The sequence below is a fragment of the Vanessa atalanta genome, chromosome 20 (genome assembly GCF_905147765.1).
Source record: "Vanessa atalanta chromosome 20, ilVanAtal1.2, whole genome shotgun sequence".
In the NCBI taxonomy this organism is placed as follows: Eukaryota; Metazoa; Arthropoda; class Insecta; order Lepidoptera; family Nymphalidae; genus Vanessa; species Vanessa atalanta.
Window position 1 is genome coordinate 3008808 of NC_061890.1, and position 24131 is coordinate 3032938.

The 24131-nt window shown below is 32.3% G+C and overlaps 1 protein-coding gene across 4 annotated transcripts; it reads right to left on the reverse strand.

Annotated features, from left to right (window-relative positions):
- Positions 1-869: 869 nt before the first annotated feature.
- Positions 870-23598, reverse strand: LOC125072075 (sex-lethal homolog). 4 transcript variants are annotated; one of them, XM_047682581.1, is made up of 8 exons: positions 23460-23598; positions 22771-22977; positions 16472-16687; positions 15809-15916; positions 14816-14997; positions 13314-13401; positions 11721-11793; positions 870-3854 (listed from the first exon to the last, which is right to left on the reverse strand). In XM_047682581.1, the coding sequence occupies exons 2-8, from the start codon at positions 22849-22851 to the stop codon at positions 3580-3582; spliced, it is 1023 nt and encodes a 340-aa protein (XP_047538537.1). In that variant the 5' UTR covers positions 22852-22977; positions 23460-23598; the 3' UTR covers positions 870-3579. The 4 variants fall into 4 exon arrangements, with proteins under 4 accessions (XP_047538537.1, XP_047538535.1, XP_047538536.1 ...); XM_047682579.1 differs by having other exon boundaries at positions 11706-11793; XM_047682580.1 differs by lacking the exon at positions 23460-23598 and adding an exon at positions 23323-23437 and having other exon boundaries at positions 11706-11793.
- Between the last annotated feature and the right edge of the window lie 533 nt (positions 23599-24131).

Here is a 24131-nt window from a genome sequence, read left to right on the forward strand (position 1 = left end):
GGTGGAATATACTATATATAATATGTGGCAGAATTTCGTTGAAATTAGACGCATGCAGGTTTCCTCATGTTGTTTTCCTTCACCGCCGAGCACGAGATGAATTATAAACACAAATTAAGTACATGAAAATTTAGTGGTGGCTGCCTGGGTTTGAACCCGAAATCACTGGGCCATCTAGGTTTTTCGTGGATATCGTCCTGACGAATTCGGTTACGACATTCGTTTTCAGTCGACCCTTGACTCTTGTGCAAGAGCACTCTCAAACCCCACACTCTCGATGTCCGATGGCACTTAGATACGACCGGAGAACTGACTAGCAAAAACAGTTCCATATATATAGTCATGTATATAGAAGTTGTTACGTTTAAAGGGAATTGGTAGTATGAGCAAATTTACAAAAATTCTAACCAATAAAAAACATGATATTAAATCATTATTTTAATAAAACCAACATTTTATTGTTTTTTTTTTCTATATTTTACAAACAGACTTACCCATCAAAAACGAGTAATAAAAATCTTTACATTTTTATCTACATCAAGTAGAGAGAGACAAAAAAATATAAATACATTAAACTAAATCATACATTCTATGGACAAAAAAAATATATATCTTTAAACCAACAAAGAAAACATTTAAATAAGGACAAAACTTAATTAAACCTTTACGACAAAAATGCAGAGAAATCCATTAAGAGAAAAAATTAAAAGGCAAATCGGTCACATTTGTGTTACCAACAAAATATATAAATTATTGTTGGTTACATTCTGATAAAAAGCACTCAGATATTGCCAAATAATTCACAATAACACTAATAATATGTCAATATAGCTTAATTATAGCAAATCGATGAAACCCCTTTTTTCCAACTTGCTACACACATCTCATTTTGTTAAATCCCACCAAAAGCTGCGACATATCGATAGCTGAGATGTTACACGTTAAAAAACATTTAACTAAAGATATAATAGGATTATTTTAACGGGAAACCCCCGCAAATGTCAATGGTAATCACAGCGTTTCTTATTCCAACTCATTAAATATACCGTCGTAGACTTATAACAGACTTTGGGAAATGTCTCCCTATATAAACCAGTTTAAGAAGGAATAAAAATTGTTAAGAATCTTATATTCATTACTGAAAGCCTACCTATATTAAGTATTAGGTTTTCTTAAACTTTTTTAAAAGAGTGTTGTTAAATTTATTTTATAAATCGACAATTTAATTTTTTTTTTCTCAATTTTAAAAGATAACGAAAATGTAAGACGGATTACTGCCATAAACATCATACTTGTCATTAGTAAAAATACATTTTATATTATAAGTCTATAATTCTTTCTTCTATAATCTATACTAATATTAAAAATGCGAAAGTAACTTTGTCGGTCTGTCTGTTGTTCTTTCACAGCCAAAACGCTGAACCGATTTTGATGAAATTTTGTATGAAGCAAGCTTGAACCCCAAGAACATAGGCTATTTTTTTATGCCTAACACTGACGACAATAAAATGCGAGCAAAGCCGCGGGCGACAACAAGGACACACGCCGCCGGTTTAATTTATGTGTAAAATCTATAATTCTCTTGCTTTCCTGCAATCTTTGGATTAATTTCTGAAAAGGGACGGAAGTGTGTAACAGGAAGGGGGGGATATTTGATTTGACCAATGAGCACGTGCGGTACTAAGCTGACCGTCAGACCTACCCGACCCATTTTCCTAGAGGATATAACGTTAGTGTTCCTAATAACCAAGGTGAGATGTCAAATGTTACATGTCATATACGACTACTGGAAGACTCGCTCGCTTTTTTATGCTTACAAAATATTTTTACCATAGACAATTTGTACATTACCATAGACAATTTGTATATCATAGTTGCCATTAGATCGCTACCAAGATAGACTGTATAATTTAAGGTGGTATAACGTTATAGCACAATGTGCTCTTGAGCTAAAAAAACCCCTAGAATTTGCACAAAAAGTAATTATACAGAAGATAAAAAACGGTCTCTTAAAATCTACTATGAAGTGGATACCACCAGTACATATAACACTGCTGTGTAAAATCCACTTCTCATAGGAAAATTGAAAATTACATAAACGCTTTATTGCGGTTTGGTGTAAAAAATATCCGATTTTAAGTTTTTTTTTGTTTCTTTCACCGCCGAGCATGACTCATTACAAAATATAAACTTAGTGATAAATGTGTTTGAATCACAAATATTTAAGAATGAAGACTGACATTTCTAGTAGATACAATTATCGTTTATATAGCATTAAACGCATATCTCTTAACGCTGGAGAATTATATTCCATTAACAAAAATATTCGGGGCATACTTGGAGCTCCTCAGAAGATCCATTCCACCAAGCTGCTTCACTGAGTCTACATATAATATGGTTCAAATATTACACGTCGGTCTGTGTGACACATTTACCAAAATCTGCTATTAAAACACTAATAATAATAATACGAATCGACTCGATATCTTCAAGCAAAGATAACAAGTATAGTTACTTTATATACCACAAGCATGTCAGAATATTGTCATACATTCCACACATAGACAAACACCGATACAATACTCTTTAGCTCCGTTGTAGTCGGTTGAAGACCACTGAAGTATATCCATTGATATTACAATGGTTTAAACGTATTTAGCTAACTATAGCCTATTCCAATCCCAGGAGAAGTAAACACATATTTAACATTAACTCGATCTTATCATTGGTCAAAAAATGGCGATTTGAATCTTTGAAGTTGTTATCGGAACTTTGGATTTAAAATTAAACTTTATATAAGTAGTTAGTTGAATAGTTTTGTATTATAAATAAAGATATATCGAGAACTGTTTGTAGTGCGTACTACTGATGTATATAAATACAGCAGATCGGATCTAATATGACATATATGTATTGGTAGATCGCATAGAAGACAAAACTAAGAGATATTTGTGTGTACTACTCCTATAAATGAAACAGACTATATGACCAACAGCGAACAATAAAAATTCTAATTCACGAGAAAATCATTGATTTATAGAATATTTACTATGTATTAACAAAGTTTAAAAGCCTTTTAAACCCTGACCTTACAAACGAGTTAGGTTACTTTATTTACTACATTCATAATAATTATTGTATAAGTAATTTTAGGAAATTTATACCAAGACCTCAGTGTTTCAAGGTCACCAGTCGTTCCCAATCATTCAGACGATAGTACGGATTTATAGAAACCCTCTCATCTATTCAAGCCTTTAAGCCTCAATGTTTTAACTAATGTGAGTGTCAAAATTATATTTAGTCTTTTAATTAAAATATAGACTTAGGACATAAGGCATTACGATTCAAAGTCGTACACACGCAATCGTTACATCTTTTGTCAGTTAATAAACACGTTTATAGCCTTAAATGTCTGACCTTTTGACCTTCAAGGTTAGTATAATTTTCTTCCACAGTTATTTAAGGAAATTAAATATCATACGCACTTAGAAATATCACTTCTTATCACTTCGATCTCCTCAAAATGACTATTTACAGCATGAGATCATATCGCACACATACAAACGTATTCAATATATCCTACCAATATGGCGCAGTGCCGTTTCTACACCGCTGTACTTTATATCTCTCGTCCCCACCAAAGCCTTGACCCCATGGGAGATTCCTACCTCGACCTGATCTCGGAGCGGGTTTTCCGGGATGATTTTGGGGATAGCCCATCCTTTGGTTCGCGCAGGCGCCTGGCCTGCATCCGTTTCTGGGTGTATTTGGGTGGCTTCCCGATAAAGGTGGCGTGGAGAAACCATCCCACGATTCCGGCATCATACAGTTCCCGCAGCTCCATGCAAAGTCACCTTAAAGCACGTAAAAGATTGATATTAAAATATCGAATAATTTACGTAACGTACGAAACATTAACGTTTTCAACTAAAATCGGGTTTCTATAATGAAACAGGCGGAGATTTAATAATATTATTTATTTTTACAAGTCTACCGTTTGGCCAAAAATTTGGAAGAATACCTGTACATTCTGTTTCCATCGACGACAATTCTTACATAACAATTATCAATAAAAAACGAGTGTTGGTTTATTTTTTTATAATGTTTAATATGACCTACGAACATATAAAATGTTATGCAAAATAACATTGAAAATATCATAATGATCATTCAAAAGTATTAGTGACTACAAGCGAAATCGATTCGGAACAATCGTAACGTCTAAAAATTTCGAATAATTTTTATTAAAAGGTAAAAATTTTAAATATATTAAATACAAAGATTTTGGTCATCTACTTACACACCAATGTAAAACACATTTTCTACATAACAAGATCTGTTCAAATGACGCTAAGAGGATCAATTTACAATAAATATTATAATGGTAGAATTAACTTAAAATTATTTCGTTAAGATTATTCATAAGAATTTTTAAATTAAGAACATATATCTGAAAATAAAGATATTAAACGTCTAAAAAAATATTTTGTATCGAGGTTGAAAGATTTTATAATAAAAAAATAATATTTAAAAAAATAGCATTTGTTTAATTTTAATATTAATAATATAGAACGTGTTGATAATTAAAATACATTAACATTCAAAGAACCGTTTAAACCTCGTTTTATTACGTACTGTGTGCGAGAGAGAGACAGAACTAGCTAAGAGACTCTCTCGCTCTTAATTTTACATTAATTTTACGGTGTCATAATTCATGTTTATATATGTAAAAATTGTATTGGATGCGACATGGCAATCTGTCTGTCAATCTGCCACATCAACAAGGGTTGCCCTCAGTGATTACTATAGCAAAAATTTACTAACAGAAACAAAAATCACGAAATCATAGATTTATTTCCAGTATATAAAGAAAAACCTGTCTTACCCAGTTTACTACGTGAGCAATTTATCGATAAATAAAATCAATATAAATATTATTACATCTTATAGCATAAAAATATTTCTGATGCACTTATTTATAAAATATCGGTTCAACGATGTGTTTAAAAAATGATAGATTTTCTCTTTAAAACGTCACATCTTTGATAGTTAATCTATTTTAATTCAAACTCCTTATATTTCAAAGACAAAATATTTTAATATTTAAAGAATAGACGAATCCGTTCTAAGATTATTAAAAAAAAACTTAAATATTGACCGTTACTATCCTTACCCTATAGATTAGTTTAAGTTTTATTTCCCAAGAATTAAAAGTAGACGAATACAAAATATCAATAATAATTCAGATTCGAAGTTAAATTTCTCTTCTTGTTCGAATACTTTTAATAATTGTAGAAAACCAACCACGTAAGTTTGGTATAAAGTTTGAATAATTTTATCGTATGGCAATACTACAATGAAATTAAATACAGTCAGCAAAATAATTTTATAACAATATAACTAAATACATTTCAAAAAATGATCGAGCCTAGCAGTAGTCGCATATGATGTATAACATCAGACATCACATCAAACGCCTTGGTAATAAGCAACATTATATCCCCTCGGAAAATATGTGAGCCGAGATGGCCCAGTGGTTAGAACGCGTACATCTTAACCGATGATTTCGGGTTCAAACCCAGGCAGGCACCACTGAATTTTCATGTGCTTAATTTGTGTTTATAATTCATCTCAGTGAAGGAAAACAACCTGAGGAAACCTGCATGTGTCTAATTTCAACGAAATTCTGCCACATGTGTATTCCGCCAACCCGCATGGGCTCAGCGTGGTGGAATATGATCCTAACCTTCTCCTCAAAGGGAGAAAAGGCCTTAGCCCAGCAGTGGGAAATTAACAGGCTGCTAATGTAAACGTAATGTATGATGGAAAATATGTTGGTAACCAACTGACCAACTCTAGCACCGTGTGCGATCATTAGTCAAATCTAACCACCCCCCCCCCCCCCCACGGTTATTTACGTCGAACAATTACCACGATTGCACGAACGAGAATGATGTTACACTTCAATATAATCAATCACGCAAACGAAGACATTCCTGATTACAAAAAAAATAAAAAAAATAAATTGCTAAACATTTTAAAAACTTACATACATATATAAAACGCGAGTTTCTACTATAAGAGGCCAATAATATATCTAAAGCTAAGTAGAAATTGTTTATAAAGCTGTAACAATGATTAGACTATAGCCGATTTAAATGCCATGAGGAGTCAAGTAAAACAAACAATTTTGACCTTGAACTTGTTAGGTACATTGCACATGAGAAAAAAGTAGTTAATTTCTCTGAGTACATACGATATTTGATGATTAAAGTACGCCAGAAGGCTATACAAGAGTAGCAAACAAGAACTCCAAAGTGATGACCAGCTGACGTAACATCTAGCCGATATCTATATAATCTGTGGTATATCTCAAAATTTGACGTTTTGAATGTCGAAGAAATTGTTATTGAAAGCAAAATTAAAGCAGTCATAAGTATAATCAATAGTGATGTATTATAACTAAAGATATCTAATGACGTCACGAAGGCGGTCAATCGGTGACGTCAATCATCAATCAGTGCTACGAACAGAAGAGTACCCCACCCAACCCACCGACTACGTTCTGAGCCGAGGTGCCATCTCATAGGAGACACCCAAAGGACGAACGTCACTCGGAGCCCGAGAGGGATCAATCTTCAAGGCTCAGTCTAATACTGGCCCCCCGGTGACGCTGTAAACGCATGTAGGACCAACGGCAAAATGACACACGGACAAAAAAAGTTAAAGACATATTAAACCATAACTGTTTTTAGTGCATAATGATTAGGCTATTAGCTATTCGCATGGTCTATAAGAATCTAAGGTTTGTTTAACTTTACTCCTCCTGTCATCGGAACAAAGTTATATACCTTTTCGTTTTATTACCACACAAAGACCTCAAGAATTTTCCTCCGTATCTAACAATTAGAACGCAGTCTTCACTTTGAGTCAATTCATAATGTCCTGTATGTATCGATTGTTTTTTGGACTAACGTACTATAAATGTGCTAAGGAAAAAAAATACGAAATCGTTTTAAGTGTTTTCAATTCTACATTACAACAATATTCATCTTCAAACCAATTACAACCAAAAGGCGTTATTTTAAAAATAAAATATAGGACAACCACATACATTACTCTGATCCCAATGTAAGTAGCTAAAGCACTTGTGTTATGGAAATCAGAAGTAACGACGGTACCACAAACACCCAGACCCGAGACAATATAGAAGACTAATGAACTTTTTCTACATCGACCCGAAACCTCGGGGTGGGGTACCCACGAAAACCGGTGTACACACTACTCGACCACGGAGGTCGTCAAATATTTTTATATTATAATGACATCCCATTTTAATATACAGACTAGAAATTCTTTTAAGTAAAATGTGTATCGCAATCATTCATACTTTTCAGACGGAAGTTGACTCATAGAGAAGACCTCTCGTCCATCGATTATTTATGAATATAACGTAATTTGAGAAACTATCTATATAATTATTAATTCGATAGAATAATTAGTACTTTCCAATAGCATATATACAATGAATTTGTTGTTGTTTTTGTTTATAATAATCCAATTCATCCTACTTACATTTCTATAATATATTTAATATTCTATAATATTTCGTTCAATTGTTTATCAATTATAATAAAACACTAGTGATGTACCAAACAAATTCATCGTATATTGCACGATATAAAATTAAGAAAATCTTTAACAATGAGCATCGACAGTTTACGCTTAGAAAATACGCATTATTAGGCACAAATCACTTCCGTAAACTATATCTAGCATACTATACCTACAATCCGTGTTTAGTGATGAAACGTTTTGATTTTTGACGGCATACGAATAGAGTTCATATTTGAATAACAAAAAAAATATATATACATCAAAACATTTCACACTGAACCATCATAAGTACACATCTACTTCGTTTTTTTAGTTAGTATATTAAAACTTTTAATTTAAATAACTAATTATGAAGATATAACAGATTGTGTTGAGTGTCAGAGGAATAATAATAATGTCTTGTCTAATACAAATTAAACATACTAATTATTAGTACAATCATCGACATTTTAAAGAAATTTCTAGAAATTTGCGTAAGTTAATCATCATCAATAACAATCCGTCTTAGGACGCCAGTATTTAAAACTTTTTGTCCACCAAAAGCGGGAATACTGATAGAGTATATAGAAAACCGAAAAGATTCAAAGGACTACAATCTTAAAACACCATACCGTAATAAAGATGACCCTATCATAAACAAGCCGGCCAAATATCATCAAGACCAGTTAAGGTATCTGGATATCCATCCCACTAAGGAGTCACCAAAAACTATTACTAAGCTCAACTAAGAGATACACCAAACGTACAGACAACAGGTCTGAGGTGATTAATAAAAGTACCGATACATCTGACACCCATCACAAGTATGGAAGATACACGAACAAGTCATTCATAAACACTAATAGACTCCGAATTAACTAGAACATTCGAATCACCGTTTTATATTGTCAATGTATAACTCGAGTCGATGAGAACGATTGAACGCAATACATTCGAAAATGGAATAATATATATTCACCTCTCGCTCACACAATATCTACGCTTATGTTTACACTCACGGTAAAAATATAGAAATTTCCAGAACAATCAATACAGATACTAAAATTATTATCTATGGAATCTTTTTATCATCTGTATATACTATAATATATGCATGTTTATTTTCCTTTAGTTAATCTATATAGTTTAAGTATGTGTTTCAGATAACTTCTATTTCGATTTTAACAACCAAAGAGAATAAATTCGAAATTTAAAAAAAAAACTAATAAACATCTGTGTTCTTTTTTTAAAATTATATTAATACCACTGAAAAAATTAATAACATCGTTCACCGCTCGAGTCTTCGAACATTTGTATTTGTAAAGTAGAACGTAACTTATGACATTAGTTCATTATAATAAATTAATAAATTGACAAAGGGCAACTCCTTCGAAGTTTTTAACACATATACTAGAATTATTAGACAGGCAAATGAAATGTATATTCTGCCTATGAAACCGTAAGAAATATAAAGCATTTCTTACACCGTCAATGTACCGTCGAATGCGGAGTCACAGTTGTTAAATCCCTTATGTAAATGCACTGGCTATTCAAGCCTCAAAATGGTACGCAAAAATACAAATGCTATTCCACTGAAACTTGCAAAAAGTGGTCAGAAATGATCATGATCATCAGGATTCATCAGACATTCTCAAGTCTAGATATAGTCAAGTATACCTTCCAAGGAGTCCCTTTAGACTAATATAACAATTCAATCACATCGAGGATAAATCTTTAAGTTACTTTCATAAGAGATATCTACTTTTATTTTTTATTAATTTTCATCAACAGTAATAAATTGTTTATTCGAAAATATACTACATAAATTACATATTTATTTAAATATACCTATTACAGACAATAAAAGTCAATTATACAGATGAAAGAAAAGTATCGGCATTATTTTATGACATTACTAACATTGAAAATATATAGTAAATAATCACACTATATTTTAAAGAACAAAGCGTGCAATCAATTGTAACAAAAATAAACTTCATGTTCTGTTAAATAGACTATTATTTATTGAGCACATCACGGTTCAAGCCATTATATATTAATACCATCGGCCGAATTTGAATATAAAAAAAATATATATTGTCTATGGATTATATTGTATAATATGTACTTATATATATAACCTATTATAATTTCTATAATTAACGTTTCAGTATTCAGTTTTAGTTATTTTCATTACGGCCGTTGGTATCTTATATATACACATACATATATATGAAATAAATTGACAAACGCACAACTAACGTCAAAGTAATCTAATATATTTTTAAACTAATTTGCTAACGCTTTAATAATATTAATAAATCTACTTTAAAAATATATATACTCATACATAATCTGAATTATCTTCATACATATATGTATATAACGAAATAAAAAATATTATTACGATTATTATATAAACTTATTTATAGTTTAATACTGCTTGATCGACCTTCATACACCTGAAATCTAATACATAATCGGACAAAAAAAAAACTTTTTTTTTTTACTTTTTAAAATCTGAAGTTAATAAAATTTTAATCGATTAAATTACATTAATACAATTATAATATTAATGTATTTTCTATAAATACACTTAATAAACAATAATAATTATATCATTAAAAAATAAATACTACTTATCTTGAATTAATTCTATCTAAGAATCACATTTTTTTAATTTATAACATTTTTATATCAATATATTGTTTATTGTATCAATTCCATAAAATTAGGTTTAATAAAAAAAAAAAAACCTAGTTGACATTTACTTTTAATATTACTGGTAACCCTAATTTAATAAACGTCAGTTACATAAAAAGCTTAGGATCATAACAATGGAGTCGGGAATCTAAACGCAAATAAATTTTTAATTTATACATATATTTCGTTGTGGAGGAAACTTTACTATATAATTATATTGTCACTTACACTAGCGTCTATGAAACAATGAAACGAGACCTTCGACAAATTCTAAACTAATTTTTAAAAACGACTTCTTTGAATTCACTTGGAACACGTACTACTGGTATGTTTACATTTTAATATACATTTTTTTTAGATTAACTGTTAATCAATAAATGTGATCTCGAAGGCACGGTTGGAAAACCACAAGGAGAGTATAAGTCCGACCAAACAAGTTTCTGGTTATTACACAGTATCAAGAAAAGACCAATAACTAGTCAAAGATACTAACTATCAGCAATAGTTTGTATTTAAAAAGAGTCTTGCGCTGAACTGATAACTTTACCGAGAGGAAGACACAGGAGTCTTCACACGACCAATAAAAATTGGTTATTTAAGGAAATTTTTTGCAAATTTAATTTAAAAAAGATCGACCATCATCAATCATTGAAGTAATAAAATAATATCGAATATGCATGCAGTTTGACTTGACAATTATTTAATATTTATTAACCAGCAGAGATACATTTCCAAGCGCATCCATAAACAATAAACATTCATCACATACCCAGCAGTATTCAAACCTGTCCAAATTATACTATCCTAATAGTCGACTGAAAACTAAACGTCACTACAACAGAATATAATAAACCTACAGATATAAAAGAGTCCCCCACAACGCACATCACTAGCACTAGCACTGATCGTCCAACGCCTAAATCCGGGAGTCGGTCAGGCGAAACTTCTTACAGTACAGCCCTTTTCAAAACGGACGGTGGTGCGCCATGTAGGCGGGCTGGTGCTGCTGGTGGTACTCGCGCCGGTACCTGTTCTGCTGCAGGAACAGGTCGTGTCGGTGCAGCATGTCCAGCTGGTCGAGGCTGTGGTGCCGCTGCGGCGTCGCGTGCGGCACTGAGTCCGAGCAGCGTGAAATGTTTGGTTTGCGCGTTAACACGTGTGCGTGCGTACACACATTACGTGCACGAGTGCGGTGTACGTTCAGAATTATAATATACACAATCACTGGATCAGGAATTTTACATCTAATTCATTGGCGTATGTTAAGCTTTAACCACTAGTGTACGTGAGTTTTTCAAAATTACGATATTTACAAAACCCAATAATAACTCATTTGTGTTTATAGTTAGCGTTTACACAAAAAAAAAAAAACGAAAAATTCAGTCTACACTATTTTAACTTTGTACCTTTAACGGCCTCACCTCGGTTGTGATGAAAGCCCGCCGCCCATCCAGCATAATAAGCAGCTTTTTGTTTACCGTGCTCTTCCGCCACCTGGAAAAGAATAATGATTCTGTAAATTTCCATTACATAGTTTTTTTTTTTTAATATTAATTCTATCGTTATTACTAACTTATTAATTTACATATTAGAAATAATATTCAAATTTCCAAAACAAATAACATCGGATGTGCTTGAAATATAATCATAAAACGATTATATCTGTGATAAATATATATAAAATTTGTCATGGACTTCATTCAACCGGCCCAGCATTCCGAATAATATTCATTTTTTATTTATGTAAATTATCGACCATGCTTTTTAACGAACAATAAAATACAGTCATGGAAGGTAATTGTTACTTACATTTCCGTTTGTCAAATAGTTTGTGCTATAAATAATATAACTTTTTTTAGTTATTTAGATTAGATATTTGGTTAGAACGCGTGCATCTTAACCGATGATTTCGGGTTCAAACCCAGGCAGGCACCACTGAATTTTCATGTGCTTAATTTGTGTTCATAATTCATCTCGTGCTCGGCGGTGAAGGAAATCATCGTGAGGAAACCTGCATGTGTGTGAAATTCTGCCACATGTGTATTCCACCAACCCGCATTGGAGCAGCGTGGTGGAATATGCTCCAAAACCTTCTCCTCAAAGCATGAGAAGGCCTTAGCCCAGCAGTGAGAAATTTGCAGGCTGTTAATGTTAAAATGTAAAAGAAAAATGAGGTCAATATTTTTTTAATTAAACCTAGTTTTTGTCTTCGAGTGTCAAATTTCAATCATAAATTAGGCAAGTGGTTCAAACGTAATTATATAATTATCTAGCGCACCGTAGTGTCGCTGAGTAGTCTCCGACGCGCTCCGTACACAGTCCCCACGCTTCCCGTCTAATTTAGACCAAGTCCCAACCCCAAACAGCCAATTGGTTGCATGCACAGAGAAGTTCAAATGATAGAAAGAAGGATAGATCGGTATCTCTGAATCCTAATTTACATTTGAGTACGATGGACATGGTCGAAAACTACTCTAACAGACAGAATGAGGGAACTACTGGGAATTGGTATTGTGACAGTTCCCACTAGAAACCCCCCCTCAATTCTGGAAAAAGATTGCTATAGTTAGAATGCCAGGATAATGCTTGGAAATTGGTCAAATGCTTTCAAAGTGTTTAGGTCAATAATTTACATACATACATGAATAAATACATATGATGTATTGAAAAATGTAAATGGATGTTTTTAAATGGCGTTTGTGAATTACATTTGACATGATATATTATTTGTATATAATATAAATTAGAAAACAGAACATAAAGGATAAAGTTACTGAAATAGTGTTATTTTTTTTTGTAACAGCGGCAATGAGAAACTTCGAATAAATATATCAAATATCAATTTAATCAAAACATCTTAATTTAGCTTTCATATCGATTATTTAACTGAATCGATTAATTTAATTTCATCAATCATCAATTCGCTCATCACCAATAAAATTAACAGTCAACATTCAAGTCATCACAAGAAATAAGTAAGAGAAAAATTAAGGATCGATATTTTAATCACTAACCTTGACACTCAGTGGTTCCGTACCACCTTCTGGTATAACGTTATTTAGTGCCGCTATTGCTTCTTGGGCTTCTTCCCGCTTGTCGAACCTGAGAAGAAAGCAACCATTTATTAGGGAACGCAGTATGTTGCACTAGACGATAGATACAACTGGCTGATGAAAGGCTTAGTACGCCTTGATGTGTAATTGCCTAAACCATGCAGTATTTGTGTTTCCCGGGGAAATTAAATCATACCGGATAGAAGGGAATAAGCATCTTCTAGGCTAACGGGTTCAACTTAGTCTGATTGTAGCTAAGCGAAGACAAAAAAAGGACAAAAAGAGTGTCGATTTTTTGACGAATGGACACTTCCAGACACATGGACGGATTCCAGTAGGAATAGGTAGTAGGAGTAGGCCAGGGCCTGATACGGCAATATTTGGGGAGCATGATAAGGTGACATTCTGTGTAGAGCAACGGCTATCTTCCATAAACCTAGGTCAGCCAAGATTCAAAGGTAATTTTGCCCCCATTTTAAAAGTAAATTTATTTTAAAAAATGTTTTTTAATTTTCATCCCTAATCATTTAGTGTGTCTAATTCATATTTTTAATACTTAATACTATCACTAAATTGACTTTGGTCAATCGTCTGAATAATTTCTTCAACTATTAATGTGTTAGATTAACACTAGTTGGTCGCCCGGTAAACTTCGCGGTTATTCAAGAGATTTTTTTTTAATTTCATTTCATTGTAAACTGCGAGTCACTCAACTACATTCTGCGCCAAAATTATGAAACATTATTTAAATGAAACTTTTAATGTCAAATAGTAACATTAGTTCTTTTAGAATTGGAGTTTTGCGATATCAATTTACTTTAATGTTGCCGTTTTACATTTTTTTTATACAGCCGTAACACCTCTCCCTAAGCGGCCAGTAACTATTTTCCGTTTTCTAAAGTTCTTAGTCTCTTAGTTCTTTGTTAAATTGTAACAATTTAGTAAATTGCAATCAAGAATTATATTTATTTTTCTGCACATCTTTGGCTGGCTTTCTTCAGAATGAGACCACAACCGATTTTTTTACGTGCAGCTATCCTAATGTTTTCCTTCACCGCCGAGCACGAGATGAATTATGAACACAAATTAAGCACATGAAAATTCAGAGGTGCCTGCCTGGGTTTGAACCCGAAATCATCGGTTAAGATGTACGCGTTCTAACTGAGCCATCTCGGCTCAAGTGGTCATTGCGCCGTGAGAAACATTATCATTTCCTTACATAGCCAATACGCCACCAACTTCGGGAACTAAGATGTTATGTACATTGTGCCTGTACTTAAACTGCTCACTCATCCTTCAACCTCAACACAACAATAATATTTACTAAATACTAAATAATAGTAGTATAACGAGAGTGATACCTACACCGACGAGCTTGGACAAAGACCTACCGCCAAGTAACTAATGTGCAACACATCAATGATTAAATTCAATATTCTATCCACTGAGCTGGTTGTACGAACCTTACAAAAGCGACACCTCTCGGCGTGCCATTACTTTTGTCCCTTAGAATGTGTTTCTGCACTATCCTTCCGTACTTGCCGAATATCGTCTCCAGCTGTTCCTCGGTTATAGCACGAGGGAGATTCGTTACGTATAGATTTGTGTCTTTTATATCTTCACCTGAAGGACGAGCGTAGGAAACCTTGAAATATACAAATTTTGTTTCGATTATACTATACATACTTCATTCGACGAAACGAGCTCCCATAGAAAACGACCCTTGTGCGCTCATTGGGTAATGTATGTGGCCGTGTCTTCATTGGCCAAATCGCTTTGATCGCTCACAATTTACTTATCTCTAGCCGCGCATCGACCAATGAGGTGCGAGTATTTGTTTCCTTGGAGTTCGATTCGTGGAATGGACTATAAAATTATTTCCTTTTAATCCGAATTCACATTTGGTACAGAACTTTGATATTACGATAGGTTAGAGCAGATTTAGGTCAGCCCAGGCTGTTTCCAAGCGACCTACTAAAATTACATTAAAAACCTCAATAACTGTCTCCCACGAATAAAATATTTTTTTTCGTTAATTTTAAACAAGCTATCTTGTAACAGTAATATGCTTGCGCGTCTCGAAATTGTATTTAAAAAAAAGTAGAAACAATGCTAATAAATAATACACAGTAGAACCTCGTTTATCCGAACGTTGTCGCGTTGCAGCCGTTCGTCAAATCAGAATTGACGACTTAAAAAAATATATATATAAAAATAGCATTTGACACTTTTGGTGTTTTTTATGGCAACGTTTTATATGAATATTTTAATATATATGTCAAATTTTAAAAGACTGCCGTCTCTTTTTATGTGAAAAGGTGTTGTTTTCGTTTGATCTTGTCCGAAAGTACCCCATTTTGATTATCCGAACCAGTCTCGGTCCCAATTAGTTCGGATAATCGAGGTTCAACTGTACTAAAAATAATTATTTTTTAATGAACAGATATCACAATAACCTTTAACCGTTTATTCCTGAGCTGGTAACCGTTGAACGTATCTATTGCTCTCGCGGCGTCCTCTTCTCTCGTGAAATTAACAAATCCAAAGCCGTAACTATAACCAGTCTGGAAGTTAAAACATATTGTATTATTAGATAAAAAAATTACCTCAATAGTGGCCGTGGCTAAAAAAATACCAAATGAAGTCACGAAATCGTAATCAGCGGTTACATAAATCCGATTAAAGATCCCATATTATTATATCATTTCTAGTGTTCAAATAGTTTTTAAGCTTATCGTTTAGATTTTTTTATATAAATGAATTGTCAAGTCGAGGAAAGCTTTTTCCATCTAACTGTATCCTCGGACTCAACACAAGACAAATACCTTACGTTGAAATAGGAAAGTAAATAAACGGTATATTAGAAAAAATTTACCAAAATTTGTCTTTTGTTACTTGAGATTTTGGTCAATCAAAATCAAGATCTAACACTGGTTGAAAACACGTAACCGAAAAATGCGTCTTCGAAAACGAGCAAGCACATCTAACTTTTACTTGTCATTATGCGATAAATATATATTTCTGCACCTAAGACTATAATGAACTATAAAGGATAAAGTTAGAGAGCTCATAAAATTAGGGATACATAATATCCAATAACTTAAGAATTTCATAATAACCTTAAAATCCTTCATAACACGACAGCTTTCAATCGGTCCGATGGTCATAAACATGGCGTAGAGGTCCTTCTCTGTCATCGTCTGTGGTAGGTAGTTGACGATTAGGTTCGTCTTGGCCGTGTCACCCCCAGCGGAGGATATACCACCTCCTTCAGACATGCTGCCCCAACACCGGACACCACCGCCGACTCGACCTCTATATTGCTGTTGGATTTGCTGCAACCACAAAAAAACGCCATCTTATTGTTTTTTTATAAATTATTCTTAGTTATATTATATAAACGAATAAGGAAAATTTTGTCTCGAGCGTAATAATATGATAAAATGTTTTTTCTGTTAAATTGAGTATCATTAAGAAGATAATGGCCAATACGTGTGCCTTTTAAGGTTTCATATGATACCCCAGCAACAATTAGTTTTGTTCTCCGCGGTTAAATAATGACTGCTGGTTGCTCATGATTTATTAATAACATAAAAGGACAATATATTTTTTATTAGTCATTAATTCCTAGGTGACAAGAGCATAACTACCAAATTTTTACCAATTGGAAACTTATGCGGAATTCTTAGATACCAATAACCCTTGTCCCAGCCGACTTCTGCGCAAAACTGCGGGACTATCGGATCGTTTTGACATTAAGTCCCTCCTATCCCTTAGCTTGTGCGGTGTTTTGTGTGCATTAGACAATATGGAAGAATATTATCCCCTCTCAACCCGTAGTTGCCGTTAAGCCAATTATGTATTGGAAGGTGTTATTCGCATCCGTGTGTATTACCAAAATTTATAACAACCAACATGGTGGCGGAAAACCAATGCCAGCTAATGCCCTCCCCACACAATGGCGTCGGGCAGACGGCCGCCCGTAACAGACTGCCAAGTGCCTTTTTTTCAATGTTATAATAATCACACTGAATCAAAAAGACACAGTAATTATTATGATTTAAAACTATATTAACACACATATTTAATATACCACCAATATTTGTTTTTAATATGGCAACATCTAAAATGTGAATATATAATGACATAGATTTAGATTCTCAAACATTAGTGTCTGAAAAAGTGTCTAAGAAAATAAATTGCGAGAGGGTAATTATTAATACAAAATAAGTTTCATTGGCCTTATAATAAAATATACTAAAAAAATGTCCCATTACTCTGATCCCAATGTAAGTAGCTAAAGCACTTGTGTTATGGAAAATCAGAAGTAACGACGATACACCCAGACCCAAGACAACATAGAAAATTAATGAACTTTTTTCTACATCGACTCGGCCGGGAATCGAACCCAAGACTTCGGAGTGGCGTACCCATGAAAATCGGTGTACACACTACTCGACCACGGAGGTAATCATAATACATAAATGTATTTTATTTGAAAAATGTCACACGCTACATTCCTTATTTGAAAACATAGTCAAAATAAACCTTACATGCGCGATGTATCGAATATATTGTAACAATAAATAAAAGACTAAGACAAAAACCATAAATCTCATATAAACACAAAGTAAAATTCTCTCAAATTCCGCATTTCCGCAAACATGTCAATACCGAACGTACAAACCATAAACATAATCATCTGAAGAAAAAAAAACTAGACCGAAGCCGTGACCTACAAGCATGTTTTACTGTTATATGCAACTCACTCGATTCCCAGAGTGCTTGCCAAGAGCCCCTAAAACTACTCGAAAGTGCCGATAGAATGATCGCTATTGTTACCAAAACAAAAGGGCGTGATGTTATAAGAAACTCAGGTTCTATATTAAATGGATTATAAAATATACAATTGATATATCATTACAAACACCTTGTTTTTTTTTTATGTTACAATAATCAGGCAAACGTCCAAATAGGTCATATGGATGGAACGTAAGAAACATTAACCATTTCTTACATCGCCAATGGGCGCCAATTATCTAAGATCGCTTGTGCTGAACCAGATCACTGACCTAAAAAGTATTGCTGTTTGGTGCTAGAATGATTAATGATTGAAGCCCTACCAAGCCAGTAGACATTACATGAAAGACTTCTAGAAACAGACACAAGATTAAAAACTGGTTTTATGTGTATGTGTTATATTTATATCGAGTATGGCGCACGTAAAATGAAAATGAAAATTACGAGTTCAAACCCGTAAAAATATCGTGAGGAAACCTTTCCTTCGTTTCATTAATCGACTCGCATTGAAACAGCGTGGAATATGCTCCAAAACTTATCGATATTTTAGAAGAAAAAAAATTGTATACATAAATAAGTGCAATCTTAAATTGTCGCCGGGGCAGATATCCCGGCTCGTACCATCTTGCAGCCTTGGCAGACTAGACTAGTAGTCTAAATAAAAAAAACTGAACGAGCAATGTTTCATTCAAATCTTTTGTCTTGACAAGATCTTTGTTTTTGTAAGATAAATATTTTGACAAATCGCTTAGAAAAAGGCCCGGATAATATGAGATTGTACGATTTCACGTCCAACCGCCAACGTTACATCTAAAAGTAGGTTACGTATAGGTCACGAAAAATTAGGACGGAATCAAAATTGTGAAAATCACTACATATTGTAAAACAAAGTTTCCAGATTAACGTACACCGTTCGTCTGTCTGAATGAAGAAAGTCCCTATCTAAACCTTAGATTTCCTAAAGATTTTTTTCACAAGATTTTTTATGGCATAGGTGGTAAACGAGCTTACCGACTTCCACCTTGAATGGAAATCTGCAAAAACTGGAGGCTTGCAGGTGCGTGGGTGCGTTTGTCTGTACTTCTGTAGTACACGAATAAAATATTTAAGATTATCATTTTCAAATATAATTTAATCTTAATAACTTAATGATTAATTCGGACGGCTAGCGACGTGAGTTAAGAGGTTCGACCCTGACATCTTATTATTGTCGTATTCCTAGTAAGACTAATACTGACGAAGAAAATAGAATCATAAATAATATGTAATGCCATAAACAGTGAACTACTAAATAATATATACCTTGTCTTCTAAACCATAAGACCGATTTCGATTAAATTGCGTGTATTGAGTTATTAGGTTTGGGAAATAAATATAATTCTCATTTCAACCGGATAAAGTTAGGACGAACATAGTAGCTTTAATTTATTTAACTAATATTTTATACCCTCCTTTCCTATGCATTAATTTATAGACAAATAGTTCTTACGTTGATTATAAATAATGATAAGAGGAATTTTTGGCCTCTACGCGTTCCTAAAATGCTAATCCGATTGTGATGAAACTTAGGTCAGATGCTTGGTGACGCGTCCCCAAAAAAATAAGACTGTCCATGTTTGTTCTTTAATATATATTTTTTTTATGTATTCTTATTCTAATCGTGCAAATCCTGATCGTGGCTACTAGCTAGTAACGAATAAATGTGAAATAAGAAATTCAAGTACTTAAAATGGAACGAGAGTAGAACTTAAAATAAACTTTCTTTATAAAATTTGGATCGATCCAAGCGTTCAACCAACAATCGCATTTATAACTCTAAGATTAACAAAAAGATTTTAATTGCTCTTGTGCCTTTTCGAAAATTCGTTCTGAAGCACCACCGACCAGCATTGGAGCAGCGTGGTGGAATAAGGTCCTAAAAACCTTCTCAGTAGAGGCAGTAGATTACTTTACACATTGAAGTTATTTTATTTAAGTATGCATAAATATTCGACACATAACAAGACCAGACATAAAAGTTACCCTTCGATTAAATATCTTTACGATATATAATACTATCTTATTTATTCTATACAGTGATTTTCTTTGTAAGTTTATAAGAAAACAACAACAATGTTATTTGTACATGTCTTAACAACAATCGTTATCCAGATTTCATCTCTAAGTATGGCGCGCCTACACGTTCTTGCGGGCGGACAGCCGACAAGAGACTCTGGCAACCGTCCAATATAAATGGCTTATTCTTTATAAACTCACTAATGCATTCGTTACGACTTTCATTAATAATGTATTCCGAGGCTGCCATTACTGAATTATTCTGTTAAGTAAAGAAGATTATACGTATCATGATAAGTTATTATAAATCCGTAACTTTAATAATTAGAATACATTATACGAACATGAATTTCACGCTTGTCACGTGAATAGTCCGAATTCGTGTGAAACTACGAAGCGAATCGTTGAGACGCGTTGAATCTTCTGATAGAAGTTTTATATGAATTTGTTAAGTAGTTTTTTCAGTTACAAAAAAACTCTTTTATAAATATGGATTTTGTAATTTTGTTCTAAAATAAAAAAGGCTTTTACTTACGCAAGATTGTCTCGACGTTTTTTTTTTTCCAAAAACAAAAAATCAAGCAAAACGAATTAAACAAAATAAGACAAAAAAAATTAAAACCGTTTTAACGAAATAAACAACAAACGATGAACTATGTATAAAAAGAAACCAACTAGATCATTAAATCTATGAGGCTCGATTTTATATGTAAATATTTTTAAATAAAATCTCTTTTTAAATAAATACTAACTGAAATAAATAAAAAGTAAAAATATTTTGAACTGATTCTATAATGGAATACATAAATAAATAACAGGTACAGGACATAACATCTTAGTTTCTGAAGTTTAATTTAAGTGGTGGGTTGTTATATTAATATTTCTTACATTGTCAATGTCTTTGAGCGGTGGTGACACTTACCGCCAAATGGCCCATTTAACAGTCTGCCTACCGATTTTAAATTTAACAAAAAACCATGTAAGAATTATGGAACGCAATGACCTTAATGTGCGGCTATTACCATACCAATCGATCGATCATCGAAAGATGACATCGATCGAGGGTAGAATGTAACAAAATTTAACTACTGAGTTTCTCTGTTTCTGTAATCGGTTCTTCTCGGCAGAATCTACATTACGAATCGGTAGCTTTACGTTTAATACGGTTCTGTAAAATGACGTTGTGAAATCGAAGGGAAAAATCAAAGTGCTTGTATCTAATTAAATAAAATATATTTTGATTTTGACGTCGATCGATAATTCCTGCTATATACTAAATCATTGATATATAAAATATAATTGAATTTGATTGACATAATATATTTCACGCATATTCGAGAAGGTTGTAATTTTTTTACGAATATCTATAAATCAGCCAAAGTCACGCCAATATATCGAGGTCGATCAATGACATCGTTGAACTATCAATTGGCGTGATAACATCCTAACATAGATAAGAAAAACTGTGAAAGGAGGCACATTTCCTGAGGTCAAAAATTTTCTTTGGTCTGATTGGGAAGGGTTCATAATGCAGAAACCTAATACTTTATGGTTATTAAAGTTTCAAAAACTTAATACTAACTTTGGGTAAACAAGGTGAATAAGATACCTATAACAGGCTTGGAACATCTCTATGTAAAATATAAAAAGAAAAGATGTCACATTAATAAAAGGTCTCCCCTCCACTTACGAAGAAGATTTACACCAAGCACCACACTGCATAGGATTCCAAACAATATCTTCTTTCAATGACAAGTTAAATTGTAAACATATAAAACTACTGGGATTTGAACCCACAGTAGATAAAATTCCACACATTCTATCCACCAAGCACTTGTATGTAATTGGTACATTATTAATGTACTTTTTAACTTGATGAATTTTACCCATACAATGTTGTGACAGACAGCAACTTTAAATATACAAATTGTTATGTACTATGTATTACTATAGCTATTAAACTAATTTATATAATCTAAAAATACAATCATTAATAATTAATAGGGATGTGGGGTTTAGTTCTAACGCAAATTGTCTATGCATCTGTGATGATTTCCTAATAGCATATATAATCTCTTATATTGTTATGTAAGTACTCATTTTGTTTGTTACTCGCAAATGTTAAAAACCAACATACAGTGATCAACTAATTTGAAGTGTTTATTGTTAAAATTTTATAATAGATAGTTTTTATTGTTATAATTATAAATTAATTATATTAAGGAATCGTTATTATTATAACCAATGTCTGAAATTAATTTCTACTCATAACATATCATTTTTAAAATCATAATCTCCGATGATGTTTTAGTGTAATCTTACAGAAAAAAATACCAGAAATTAATGTACTGACAAATTTCAAGTATGTCAGAGAGTTTTTAACATTTAAATATTATTTTAACATTTGTATACAATGTAATGAAATTTCTTGAATGTAATGAAGGTCTATTATATTATTCAACTGTTCGGACCGTGGTCTATTTGTCTTATTTTTGCTTATAAAAGGAGCAAGATATATTGAGCACAAAAATTATGTATAATTTTTTTAAAATATATAACTTACATTTTCTAGTGAATTAAAGCTTCTATCCCAACTGCTGACCGGAGTCCCCCCGAACAGGTATCCTGGATAACGCTCACACATTTATCAAACTTTTATATACACTTGTCCCCAAAATCTTCTAATATCCAATTATATTGAGCAATTTATCTATTATAACTGCATAGAAATCATTTTATACACCTATTTAGTGTTATTGTTTGTAGAAATCTGAAAAACGAAAAAAATTACTTACATACCAAATAATTTAAAACTTGTAGACATAGGATGGTTTACAATACATTTTTTTTTAAGAAAGCAGGGTATATCGCGTTGATGACCTTACATTTGGTCAAAAATATGATGAGCAGTTTATTTATTTATGACAACAAACATGATTCGAATATGTTTTTTTTTCGACTACTTTATTATGTAAAACATATATTAACTATTTCCGATTGTATTGATTAATCTAATTATAAATCCACACAACAACAATTCATTAATAAAATACACTCGTTTTTGCACATATTATTGATTTATTTGCTGATCATTTTAAATATCCCAAAATAGTACCGTTTATATTTTAGACGATTAATGGTATAAGGTAATGCTTTATTTACGCAAATAAAGTATCGCCTTAAGTCGTTTTATGATTAGAAAACTCCACAAATGATATTAATAATAATTTAATTAGGTAACAATAAACTCACAATTATAAGTTGAAAAGTAAATAAGTTATAAGATACGATTTTTTATATTCAAATAGGATTTCTAATGAAATTTATCAGCGCTAACAATTCTGAAATGTCAATCACTTTTTTTTATTTTCAGTTTTACTGACCCTGAATCTCAGTTTTTGGTAACTGTCAGTTCTTTAGTCATAGACAAGATAATATACATAATTTAAGAGATAAGTTTTTATAAAATAATATAAAATTTTTAAAGTATAATAACTTGGGAACAATAACGAGTATTTAAAAAAAATAACAAACTTATTATAAAATTAAAATACGGCAATTTTACCACAATGTAATTTAAAAATTAAAAATTAGTCCTACAAGCCAAGCCTTTCAGCTTTTTACTTGCCAGATACTAATAGAAGAATTAATTAACACAACATATACGTACTTATTTAAAAAAAAAATTTCATCAAAAAGTACGTAATTAAATCAATATACGTAAATAAAATAAACATAGGGAATGTTTATTTTATTTTATTTTTGTAAACAATCTTGGTCTACCATTTTACTACAGTACATTAGACAAAATTTTTAATTTTGACTGACGTCTGTATAGATTTAATTAGATATAAGCAAAGATGTTTCAATCTATTCAAGTATTATTATGTATGGTCTGGGAAATCGTCGACGTCATGAAATTGT